At 33.8% G+C, this 14,031-nt stretch overlaps 1 protein-coding gene across 1 annotated transcript in view; it reads left to right on the plus strand.

Annotated features, from left to right (window-relative positions):
* The window catches only part of LOC144976516 (Golgi apparatus protein 1-like), a 55,640-nt gene extending 52,882 nt beyond the window's left edge, over window positions 1-2,758 (plus strand). The window contains exon 25 of the mRNA XM_078920808.1: window positions 1,721-2,758. Coding sequence (XP_078776934.1) covers window positions 1,721-1,888 — 168 coding nt within the window. The 3' untranslated portion in view covers window positions 1,889-2,758. The remainder of the gene's footprint in view (window positions 1-1,720) is intronic.
* Window positions 2,759-14,031: the final 11,273 nt, after the last annotated feature.

Below are 14,031 nucleotides of genomic sequence, written 5' to 3' on the forward strand. Positions count from 1 at the left end.
CTCCCTTCCCTGTCTGTCAAGTTGGAATGGCCGGCTTCAAACAAATTACACCAGTGATAGACTTGTGTACGGCTTATAACATGCTCACCATATACACTCTGAAGTTCTTTATGAATTTCGGTAGGATTCAGACTTTTGGCGTTCAAAAAACGTATGACAGCTCTGATTTCCTCCTTTGACCAAGTTTCAAGGTGGGCCGCCATCTTTAAAATCGTCTAGAAATTCATTGTGCAAAATGATGCACTTCATAATTTCTGGGAATATCCGTAAGGAAATAAGGAATATCATGTCGTTTACAGAATTAAAAAATCTCCACTGGTTGCTGAGCAATGGGCATTTATGAAAGAGCCCTCGTATAACTTGTTTTTACATACAATATAGCTTGTTTTCAAACACAATATTCGAAATTATGTAACAGGATAAGTAATTTTTTAAAATACCTACTGTGTATAAGGAGTTGCCTTTTCATAATTCTGGGATAATAATCATAATTTTTTGGTCATTTTCTTAGTGACTTAAAGAGGAAAGTGCTCGTCTTATTTGCCTTATAAAACAATACCTTCTCTAAATGTTTTGAAATTTTAAATTCTCCCCTGGTGATTCCCTATGGTGCCTAATAGATTGAACGAGAGTATTTAACTCATTTTCTATCAGGATGTGACTTAGTGGATTTTATAAGACTCTTTCACATGTAAAGGTAATATTTTGGTATCGAAGAACCTTTAAAAAAAAAAAGATTGTTAAATTTCTGTTTAGAGGAATGTTTACAAAAAAATTTTTTATCAAGGGTAAGATGCACTTCACACGTCCAAAGACCTTAACAAAGTAGTCCTAGTCCTTTAGAACTATTAGGCCTATGGAGCTGGAGTTATCCCAGGCTTTTTTATAGTGTGAAATGAACAATAGCAATTGCTTGCTACCATTGGGTAGGACACTAGAGTATCACAAATTTCTGCCGGATCTTATAGACTTATAGACCCAACTACCCAACCATTTCTGGATGAACAAGGGGGTCAGAAAAAGTTCTCGACTTCACCCTGGATCGATCTCACTCCCTTTATCTGTGAAGCAGGTGCTCAACCAACTGAGCTATCAGGACCCCCTAAGAGCTTTACAAAGGGTACCAAACAACACTCAACATGTAAGACTTGATATGATGCCATCATTCATTTTACTTACTTACTTAGGCCGCCCCTTGGGGCACCCAATATGAGCCACAAGTCTTCACCATTCTGTCCTGTCCTCCATAAGCGTACGCAGCTCCCGGGTGTTGTCCATTCCTGTGTCATCTATCAGACAGTCAATGTAAGTTTTATTCTGCCTTTGAGAAGCAACTGGACGGCTGCTACACCCGTATGCTGCAGATGGCCTTCAATGTAAGCTGGAAAGAGCACATATCAAACGAAGAGCTCTACAGTGACCTCCCCCCAGTGACCTCGAAGATACAAAAGAGAAGACTGAGACTTGCGGGGCACTGCTGGAGACACAAGGAGGAGATTGCAAGCAGTTTTGTGCTATGGGAACCACCTGAGAGAACCAGAAGCAGAGGCAGGCAGAATAAACATTCATTTTAAGTGTCATGGAAGCATCAAATATCTTGATTTCAATTTTATTATTCATAACTCTTTTTTTTTTTCAGTTATGGGCGGTTGACATTTGTAGACGGGACTCCTTAAAATGTGCAGAAAAGAACATTGACTCGTCTTTTTTTCATTTACAGGTGGCACCCCCAGAGAATTTCTTTGAATTTGCCGAGCAAATCAACGCATCACCAGCAAGAAACTATTTCCTGGCCGTCATGTTTACAGCTATAGGTATTATTTTGATCGTTGGAATCACATGCGGTCGGGTTACTAAGCGTGTAAGGGCAGAGGTCAAGAATAAATAAAGAACTGAAAGTAATGTATTGTAAAAAGATGAATGTGAAAAGATCAAGTATACACGAGAATAGTTTATTATATAAGCTGTACGGGCAGAGTAAATAAATATATGACCCATCATGTCATTCTGGTGTTATGTTTGAATGAATTAGCTTAAAATAACTTGAGTTTGAAATTTTTTTTTAAATCATCAAAAATATTACGTGGTTTTCATAGTTTAAGAAACAAAACTCTCTCTCCTCATCGAGGGCATTTATTTTTTACTCAAGTTTTTTTTTTTTTGTTAATCTGGGATGATCCCAACATATCACCATTTTGAGATGATTGGTCATATATGTGAATACATTTTAGTGTAAAAGGAGAATTTAAGATCAAATAAAGAAACGTATTTTTACAGCTGCACCTTTTGATTGATGCAAAAAGGCCTTTGATGTGGTAATTGTTATTGCTTTTGTGTCATTTTGATAATTATCTAGTAATTTTTGTAAATTCCACTTTATAAGTAAAGTTAAACAGAAATGTAAAGACCAGTAAATTTGTCACTTTTGCAAGAACTGTGGCACACTGATCTTCTATCTTTTATTTTTTAAATATTTTTAAAGGCAAATGGTGAAGACTTCTTTAAATATAATTTATCAATATTAATAAACTATAATTTTCTTTGACAAGGTGGTGGGTAACAACCAGTTTAGTGTTAACTGCTTTCGTGGTGGAGGGATCATGAAGTTTGATTGAATCGATTACTTATTGGAATTATTTTTAGCATACTGATCCCTGTCTGCTGTACATTTGTGACCCACTGCCTCTATATGGTCTTATGTTTGTTGACTTGAACCGGATGCTGTAGACTGAAGTTTAAATGGAAAAGAAAAATAAAATTAAGGAAAAAAGATTGTATCTATATGGTCCTTATTCATGCTAGAACACTGTGCTGCAAGCGTGCTACAATTTATTTTTGAAATTTTGAAATATCCTGATGATGGACCATTGTATTTTTTAATGCATAGGATGAGACACGCAGCCAATGAGGTTCTAGTACAGTTTTTAAACAAAGACAACACTGCTTTACACCCGGGCTATGTCAGGATGTTGAAAGTGTATTCAAATTACCTCTCTTCGGGGCAATTCGTCAAGGTGTTTTAACATCGACTCAAATTTTCCGAGCTTATTTAGTCATGTTGTGAAGCCAAGACTGTGCTGAGACTGCTTCAGTATAGCAAATAAGAATGTAAGAATTTACAGTCTGGATTGTTTTTAAAATGCAAGTTACATTGATATGTTTCATTGAAGAGAATGGATCAATATTTTTTTGGTATTAAATCAATTACTTGGTTGAGACCATAACACATATTAGAGGTGGTAGGTAACATTTGTCCTTTTTCAGCAGCCAATGAAATGGATTACTTAAAACTTACTAACAAACAACAATCATGAACTAAAAACGTACGCCTTTAACATTTACTTAAACAACATATTTATAGATATTGTTTGCTGTATTCAAGCGTTTACAGCTGCTGATGATTCTAGGCACATTTCCCTGCTCAATGTTGTTCATTTTCATTTTTAAAAAATATTTTTCCTAGCAGGTCGCATAGAACATTTAAGAAAAAATATTGTATTGAACAAATGACTTGTGAAACTGTCTTTCTAATTATATCCATAACAGATCGGTCAATAAACAATAATTTCAAACCTTTTTTTTTTAAATTAAAGAAATTGATTTAGAATTCAAAATTTTTATTTCTATTGCATGCAGCCTTTTGGACAAATCCTAACAATATATCATGCACAAAAGAGTCTAAATGCATGAGATATAGTAATTTTTAGCATTGTCACAATCATTGAAGCACAACTGTCTGACTTAAAAATAGATTTTTGACTTTCAATTGTCCATACAAAGCAGCTTTCGTTGAACACCTTATAATATAAATCTATGATAAAAGATGACGTTAATTTTTCTTAATTTTTCCAAGAAATTGCTTCCTCACCAAAAAAAAAGTGTAAAGTCGAATTTCATTGCTCTAATATATAATTTTTTTTAAAAATCAAAATTACAATCATTTAATGATGGATTAATTTGAAGATAGCAACAAGTAACCCCAGATCAAGTATTAAGTTGTCGTCATATAGGGAATAAATGAATACATGATTTTCTCTAAAAATGATGTATTTGATAAAGCACTAAATACTCTTAAGTGAAAGCTTTAGATGTTGAATCACATGGGGTAGTCTGACAAAAACCTCCAATTATATATGTGAAGAAATGTTGATGTTTTTTTTTTTTTTGTTTTTTTTTTCTTCATATGACAAAAGAATGAAACATTAAAAAATATTATTTTTTTGGACAATTTGAATAATAATAAAATTATATGAATTGAGAAAAAAAAATGCCTTTTATGTATATTATGATAAAATATATTTAAAACATGTTTCTGTATAACACAATATATGAATAGACATTTTTTTCTGTCTGATTTCATATATCATTTATATCATGACTGGTTTATAATTTTTACTTTAGTTGTTGATTGTAACATCCCAAATCAAATTCTCATCACTTAAAATTTTTTTTTTTTACATTATATCAAATATTTCACAACAAAAATAAGAATATACCGTTCATTTATATGCATAAATTGTTGTCTTCATTGTGGTCATGTGCAAGTATGTGTATGGGGGATGGGGCCAGGGTGGAGGGATTGGGATAAGGCGAGGGGGCAAGGGGGGGGGGGGGTTACCTACTATGAGCATGTTTCCTTTTGATGCAGTTTTTCTCTTTAGATGCAAGTCAGTTGTATGACTACTGTGATTTCAATTTTTCTTATAAATCAAAACCTTGATTTGGCTGTGTCTGGATAGCAAGATGTAAAAGGTTTTAATTCACACTTTATAATAATCTTGATGAAAGCATGAGTTCAAACAGTGAGATCCTCTACGTATTTCTCAAGCAAATATGTATGTTGTATTTGTGAAATTTTCGCCATTTCCCATACATGCGTAAGTGTGGTTGTATGTGGGGTATTTGTGCTGTGCATGCGTGCAGATAGGTTTTTACTGGGTTTTGTGTGCATGCACATGTGTATGTGTGTGTATGTGTGGGTGTGTAAATGCATGTGTGTGCTTGTGTAGTATTGTGAGAATCATCTCTTGACAACATCAGCATGTTTGTTAATCCCCATAAGATATAATTGATGATTAAAATGTCACATTATAAAAGTTTATCTATATGGTTAGGTCTAATGTATTTATTATGTACAATTCCCTATTGTATTGATGCCATTTTTATGTTTGGTATAGTATAATATGTGGTTGGAGTAGCAAGGATTTTTTTTTTACAGTTTAAATCATGCCTTTATATTTCAAGAAATACGAAAGTTATTTAACTTAAAATGTCCGAAACAAATTTTAAAAAAGAAAAGAAAAATGGCAGAGGACTGGTTTTGTTAACAAAACCAGATGTTACATATATCCAATGTCTTTACTTCTTCTTTGTTAACCTCATGGCATCTGAGTATTGCAAGAACATTTAAATTCACAAAACCGTCAAGGATAGATTGTAATTATTCAAATGTCAGATATTTTTTTTTTGCTAAAAAATAATAATTTCTTTTAATTTTGCAGGGTTCAGGATTTTCGTTCTTTTTTTCTTATAAAACATGTACTTTAAAATACTTAAAATGTTAAGATTCATCAACCCATCACACACACCAATTTCGTTGGGTTTTTTTCTTTTGTATTGTTTATAATTTATGATGCAGACGGCAACAAGTTCCACTCATTGTAATTATTTTGTTCATACATTTCATCATGTCTCTTTATTTTCAATTATTCATTTTTCTACTTACATACATTTTGAATCATTTCGCTTGTATTCTTAAAAGTATTATTCTATTTTGACACATTTTGTTTTTGTTGCCTTGTGTTAAAATACTGTTAATATTTCACCTCTGCCGATCACATGAGTCACAAGTTTTATTTCCATGCTTGGGGTCGTGACTTGAGGTCAGCTTGTCTGATGTCAAGTCTTGTTTGAGGTTAGTCCCATTATCATTGTTATTTCATTTCAAACTTTGTCAACAGCTTCAACTTTGTACGATTGATTCGACTGACATACTCACTTCGTGTGAAAAAAATAAAGGAGAAACCAAAAAGACAAATATTTTTGTGGACATATAGGTTTTTGTATTTATTCTTATTCTATACCAAAGCAACCTTGTCAATTGGCTGTTTTTAATTCCAAATACCTAACTGCTTTTTAAAAGCCGGTTGGCATGGAAAAATTGGATTTGACATTTTGGCATCTTTTACAAATCAAATAATTTCATTTATTTTGAAGACAAATTAGTACTAATTTTTCTAGATATACAGAATTTTACCCTTAAATTTGGAAAAATGAGATGAATTTGTACTAAATCAAGGCCCTAACTCTTGGAAGCAGGACAAGAGATTTAAGAATTATTTCCGCTTTTATTTGCATTTTAGCAGTAAAAGATATGATTAGAAAAGTTTGGCATTTTTGAAGACCATCTGACATTTTTTCTGTGACTTGTTTGGCATTTTTGTAAAATTAATTCGGCAACTCTGAATGTAATAATATTGTGTCTTGTAAATTACTGAAAATTTCTAGTGCTGGAGTAGTTTTCCCACTTTTCATAGACTGGTACCACTATCAACCATTTTCTCCGTTGACTTTAACATCTGATTATTTTTACTGTGATATTTTGAAAGAAGACTTTTTTCCCCATAAACAAGTTCATTAAGAAATAAAGAAAAATTGTTGTTAGTCTTGAATCCAAATTTTTTAATGAGTTGACCATTGGCCTCAGTAAAGTGCTATTAGCATGTTTATTGGATATTGCGCTATACAAATGCCCAATTATTATTTTTTTAAATTTATTGTCTATAGAAAAAATAATGATTAGCATTTTATCAAACGAAATGAGAACTTGATGCATTTATTTTGTTTTTGTTTTGTTTTTATTTTTTGGGGGGAATTTTTAAAAAATAAATCTTTTAATCATCATGTACATTGAGTTTAAGCATTTAAAAAGGCATTTAATTAGATGTTTAATCATTCCATTTGGAAGTTTTGCTTTGGGGATGAGTGGTGACTTAGTACAATAGATGAGTTATGGTTATAATTTTCCACTTCATCATGTCTTAAGGTTAATTAAACTTAATTCACTCACAAAAATATATTCCAACGTGAATCAATTTATTTTGAAATAAAATTATTATTGCCGTGAAAATTATTATCGCTATGAATCGTTAACTGTTAATATGAATTTTAAAATGTAATGACTGTGACTATTACGATCACAGAAACGTCTCATGGTCATTGGTCTGAATCCATTTGACATCACTGTGTGGTTAACAATAAATGTTTGGTAAATTAGGGAGCAGGCTTTGGTGTAAAATGAAAAGGTGTGAAAAGATGTTCATGAAACAGTGCGAGTCAAAACAGAAAGAAAAAATAGAAGAAACATCAGCCTGCCATAACTGGGGATAAAGCCTCTTAACTTTTTTTGCTGGGTGGGGTTCCTTACCTCCCATAGTGGGCAGGGAGGCACTTACTGTGTCTTCTATCTCCCTCTATCTGTTTTCCAACATGCTTTTTGTCTTTGTCTTGAAATGAGATTACTTGGTTTTGTCCTGGCCCTGGCCAGATACCCTGGCGGGAGGGAAACAGTCAAATGTTTAGTTAGAGTTTTGGGAGATGATATTTTTTTCCTTGTAAATCATCTCTCTGTTATGCACTGTATTGTTTTGTTTTCATGTTATATATGATTTGTAAGCATTTGAGTGTATCCCTCTTAGTTGGCGCCTGTGCTTGTGTCTGGATTAGACTTTTAGGTGATCTCAAGCTAAGTACTTTGATAGTGTGCTCTTGGAATCTACATCTGTTTCCTATTTGAACAAATTCCCCTTTGTCTTACCTTTTCTTGGGTGCTTTAATTGTATTTCTAGAACATTTTACTATCCCATTTTCTTCCTTTTTACTGGCGCTGATATAACCTAAATGTGTTGCAAACGCCGTAAAACCCTCAATAACAAAAACAATAACTTCTTTTGTCAGTCGAGGCAGGCTGAGTTTTAGGAATTATTTCTATCTTTCAGCTTTCTCTGACACTGTATCATACTCACCTTTACAGATGTTTAACAATGGATGTGGATGACTTTGTAGCCAATATAGATCAGCATGTTAAAAAAAAAATTCGGACGATCCCTGGCCGTTAATAGAAAAGATTAAAATTTAAGGTTTAGAAATAATAATTATGATTTCCAAGTATTAAGGCATCCATTTATATTCAAATGATTGGCCTGCTTTTTTTTCTTACCTTTATCATGTTTTTGTTGTCTTCATTATAAAAATATTTTTTTAAAATGACATTTTGAGTTTCAATCTGTTTTTATATGTGTCTTTTCATAATTCAATTATTTGCACTCCATCATGTTTGAGAATATATTTTTATTTGTTATCTTTCAATTGTGAATGCTCCCACAGAGGACAGGAGAGCACTTGTGTCTTCTATCCCCCTATTTATGATTTCTGAGATGCTTTCTGTTTTTGTCTTAGAATGGGATTGCTTGGTTTTATCCTGGCCCTTACCGGAGTCCATGGCTGAAAGGGAAACAATTCAATTGTATAGTGTTATATTAGGAGATGATATTTCCCCCCTTGTAAATCATCTCTCTATTTTTGCTTTGAACATATCTCATAAAAGTTTGAGTGTAATCCTCTTAGTGGGATCTTGTGTTGGTGTCTGGATGAGACTTTTAGGTGATCTCCAACTAAGTATATTGATGTTAAGTTCTTTGAGAATAGCTATGTTTCCTATTTGAACAATTCCTCTTTTCTTACTTTTTCTTGGGTGCTTTTACTTATAATTCTAGATTGTTTTTCTGTCTTATTTTCTTCTGTTTTACTGGTGGTAAAATGACCTAAATGTGTTGCAAGCACTGTAAAACCCTTAAAAACAAAATCAAATTAATTGAGAATGTATTTATCGTTATTTAAATTGTTGGCATGTCAATTTTTGGGTGTCATTTCCATGTCTTTACTTTCCTACTCGTTATTTTCTACTTTCATTAATTTTCTGGCTTATTATGGTACAAATATTGACGATTATGTTGATTTTTTATTTTATTTGATATTTTAGAATTGGTATTTCTGCACAAGGTATGGGGTATACAGAGTCCGTTACATCTGAGAGGAAAATGAGGGGAGAAGAAGTTGATTTCTTTTTGACACCCAATTTTTAAGTCTTAAACTTTCTTAGTGTCTGAGGGTAAATAAGTATTTTTAAAATTAATATATATGCAGTCTTTAAGTCTTAAAGTAAAGTGTCTGAGACTGAGAGTAAATAATTATTACGCTACATTATATTTATTTTTACCATATTGCTTGTTTGTATGTGATTGAGTTCAGTGACCATTCTAAAGAAAAACAATTAAAATTCATTATTCTTTAAATTGAAAGTCTCATGCTTAACAGCTCATTTTCACACCTTAAAAAAGTATTAGCCTCTAAACACGCTTACATTACATTTTAGAATACCAAGAAAGGAATAGCCCTTTGTGGAATTCCCAGCCAAGTTCAATGCCAAATCTTGTTCTTATCCTTTATGCCATTATCCACAAATTTTATCTGGGTGGGGTTCCTTACCTCCCATAGTGGGCAGGGAGGCACTTACTGTGTCTTCTATCCCCCTATATCTGTTTTCCAACATGCTTTCTGTCTTTGTCTTGGAATGAGATTACTTGGTTTTGTCCAGGCTCTGGCTGGATACCCTGGCTGAGAGGGAAACAGTCAAATGTATAGTTAGAGTTTTGGGAGATGATATTTTTTTCCTTGTAAATTATCTCTGTTATACAGTGTATTATGTTTTTTTTACATGTTATTTATGATTTGTAAACATTTGAGTGTATTCCTCTTAGTGGGGACCTGTGTTTGTGTCTGAATGAGACTTTTAGGTGATCTCAAAGTACTTTGATAGTGTGCTCTTGGAATCTACATCTGTTTCCTATTTGAACCAATTCCCCTGTCTTACCTTTTCTTGGGTGCTTTAATTGTAATTCTAGAACTTTTTACGATCCCATTTTCTTCCTTTTTACTGGTGCTGATATAACCATAACGTTTTGCAAGCGCCGTGAAACCCTTAAAAACAAAACAAAACAAACAACACAAATTTTTTTATTTTTTTAAATAAGCAAGCAAGCAGGTGTTTCCTCCTCCCCCATCCTCACAGTTGACAAACAATAAAACCTGCGCTGTCAATGGTTAACTCTTGTAGAGTATTATTCACTACACAAAATTGGTCAATTATTTTTGGCTGAGGGAAACAGTCAAATGTATACTGTTAGTTTTTGGAGTTGATATTTTTTCCTTGTAATTCATCTCTGCATGGGATCCTGTGCTGCTGTCTGGATGAGACTTTTAGGTGATCTCAAACTAAGTACATTGATGGGATGCTCTTGGAATCTACATCGATTCTCCATTTGAACCAATTCCCCTTTGTCTTACTTTTTCTCTGGAGCTTGAAATGTAATTCTAGATTTTTTTACTCATCCATTTTCTTCCGATTTACTGGCACTGATATGACGTAAGAGTGTCACAAGCGCCATAAAACCCTTGAAAACAACAAAATCAAAATGGTTAGTTTTGCAGAGATGACCAGAGAAGGGTGAGAACTGATTTATGATTTGAAAGGAATGGCATCTTGCCATTAATGGATGGAGGCAGTATTTTTCTTGAGGTTCGTAAGCAAAAAGTTGTAATCAAGGAATTTATCCATTAATTTATTTATCTTACCATAATATGGTAAAATTCAGTTGTTTTTATTTCTTGGCGGTTTCAATGATTAATAGAACTAAACTGTGACAACCTATGCAATTGTAAATTATTGATTAATTACTTCGTAAACTACAATTTATTTTTCTTTGACTTTACAGTCAATAAAAACAAAAGTTTGAATTATTGTTAAGTCAACCAATATTTTGAACAATCAGTTAAATAGCATTTTGTAATATTTTTTTCCTGAAAAGCAAATGTTAAGTTGATGCCGTGTGTATTGTTTTTCATCTATTTTCTATGCTTTATCCCCTCCAAAGTAGTTTTTTAAATTATCAAACTGCCAATATGAGATTTCATCAATAGCCTACATAAATCTTTATCAATAGATGGAAAATAAAAACTCATCTCTGTACTCAAGAATGGGGAATTACTTTTTACAATTAAAAAGTAAAAGATTATCGCCATAATTCTAAATCGGCATATAAACTTTTGATTGAATTATTATTATTATTGTTATTTTTATTATTACTATTATTATTATTATTATTATCATTTTGTTCAATGTGATGTCTCTCCTTTAGATATAATGTGACTTCTGTACTGTAATGATGAAATAAATGTTTGTCTTATATTCTTATCATGGATGTTGTCCATTCATGCGTTTGAATTCCAATTAAACTTTTAAAATTATATAAATATACATATAAATCTAAGTTTTGTTTTCTCTGGCTTCGAAAACAAAATCCAAATCCCCAAGAATAGATTTAGGTAAGTATAGTGACATATGAAATGTAAGCAGAGTTGCCAAACCCAAAATATGTCATGCAGGATTTTCAGACACGGCTTCGAAGAATTTCAAAGCTGATTCAGGAAATTTTACTCCCATAGTGGGCAGGGAGGTACTTACTGTGTCTTCTATCCCCCTATCATAGCTGCCAATCCTACCGGAAATTGTGGAAGACCCCCGCATTTTTAGTTCGTCTCCCGCGCTCCCACCCGTCACACCAATCTCCCGCATTATTGTGCAGTAGCCTGACTGTAGGCCCAGGCCTAGAACCCATGTTAGCCTACCATGTGGGTCTTTTCAGTTCTTTCGGTAACGTACGTGAAATTCCGGTCCTCCATTTTGTAAATGGAAGTGAGTTTAAGTCGTTTGGTATTGTGGTAGATTTATAATCCGAAAAGCTGATAGCGAATCCGTCCTTTTTAGTGAAGTTAAATAGCTCTACATGGCTGATATCGATTGTAATTAAATTATATTTATTTCTTTTGAAATGTAGATTTATACATTTATGTATCTCCCTGATTTTTTCTGAATATCCCTGATTTTCTGACCAAAACTCCCTCTTAATAAGCTTGGTGAGTTGGCAGCTATGCCCTATATATCTGTTTTCCAACTTGCTTTCTGTCTTTGCCTTGGAATGAGATTGTACTTGGGTTTTGTCGTGGCCCTGGCTGAGAGGGAAATAGTCAAATGTATAGTTAGTTTTGGGAGATGATATTTTTTCCCTTGTTTATCTGTTATGCACTGTATTATGTTTTGTTTATGTATTATATATGGTTTGTAAACATTTGAGTGTATTCCTCTTAGTGGGGACCTGTGCTTGTCTGGATGAGACTTTTAGGTGATCTCAAACTAAGTACTTTGATAGTGTGCTCTTGGAATCTACATCTGTTTCCTATTTGAACAAATTCCCCTTTGTCTTACCTTTTCTTGGGTGCTCTCACCAGGGCATCCAGGACAAAACCAAGTAATCTCATTCCAAGACAAAGACAGAAAGCAAGTTGTTTGTTTGTTTGTTTTTAAGGGTTTTACGGCGCTTGCAACACATTTAGGTTATATCAGCGCCAGTAAAAAGGAAGAAAATGGGATTGTAGAAAGTTCTAGAGTTATAATTAAAGCACCCAAGAGAAAGGAAGACAAAGGGGAACTGAGAACAAATAGGGATCAGATGTAGATTCCAAGAGCATACCATCAATGTCCTTAGCCTGGGATCACCTATAAGTCTCACCCAGACATAAGCACAAGATCCAACAAAGAGGAATACACTCAAAAGCTTACATTTCATTATACATTAAAAATAACAAATATATTAATACATAACAGAGAGATGATTGACCAGGAAAACAATTTCATCTCCCAAAACAATAACTATGCATTTGACTGTTTCCCTCCCAGCTCGGACTCCAGCCAGGGCAAGGACAAAACCAAGTAATCTCATTCCAAGACAAAGACAGAAAGCGAGTTGGAAAACCGATATAGGGGGATAGAAGACACAGTATGTACCTCCCTGCCCACTATGGGAGGTCAGGAACCCCACCCAGGCACCCAAGAATAAGGTAAGACAAAAGGGAACTGGGAACAAATAGGGATCAGATGTAGATTCCAAGAGCATACCACCAATGTACTTAGTTTGAGATCACCTATAAGTCTCATCTGGACGCAAGCACACAATCCAACAAAGAGGAAAACACTCAAATGCTTACATTATACATTCAAAATAACAAATACAATAATAAATAGAGAGATGATTTACAAGGAAAAAAATATCACCTCCCATGACAAGAACTTGTGTGCACTTGACTGTTTCCCTCCCAGCCAAGGACTCCGGCCAGGGCCAGGACAAAACCAAGTAATCTCATCCCAAGACAAAGACAGAAAGTAAATTGGAATATAGGGGGATAGAAGACACAGTATGTACCTCCCTGCCCACTATGGGAGGTCAGGAAAGCAAGTTGGAAAACATAAAGAGGGATAGAAGACACAGTTGTTTTTGTTTGTTTTTAAGGGTTTTACGGCGCTTGCAACACATTTAGGTTATATCCGCGCCAGTAAACAGGAAGAAAATGGGATAGTTAAAATTATAGAATTACAATTAAATCACCCAAGAAAAAGTAAGACATAGGGGAACTGGGAACAAATATGGATCGGATGTAGATTCCAAGAGCATTACCCCAATGTACTTAGTTTGAGATCACCTATAAGTCTCATTCGGACGCAAGCACAAAATCCAACAAAGAGGAATACACTCAAATGATTACATTATACATTCAAAATAACAAATATAATAGTAGATAAAGAGAGATGATTTACAAGGAAAAAAATATCATCTCCCAAAACAATAACCATGCATTTGACTGTTTCCCTCCCAGCTAGGACTCCGGCCAGGGCGAGGATAAAACCAAGTAATCTCATTCCAAGACAAAGACAGAGAGCAAGTTGGAAAACAGATATAGGGGGATAGAAGACACAGTATGTACCTCCCTGCCCACTATGGGAGTGGCATAATTTTAGGGGAAAATAGTAGTTTCCTGGAGGGACAGATACATTCAACTGCCTCCCTCTCGGCTAAGGAT

The sequence above is a fragment of the Berghia stephanieae genome, chromosome 7, assembly GCF_034508935.2.
Source record: "Berghia stephanieae isolate SIO BIC M18660-M18661 chromosome 7, UCSD_Bste_1.3, whole genome shotgun sequence".
NCBI classification, from domain to species: domain Eukaryota; kingdom Metazoa; phylum Mollusca; class Gastropoda; order Nudibranchia; family Aeolidiidae; genus Berghia; species Berghia stephanieae.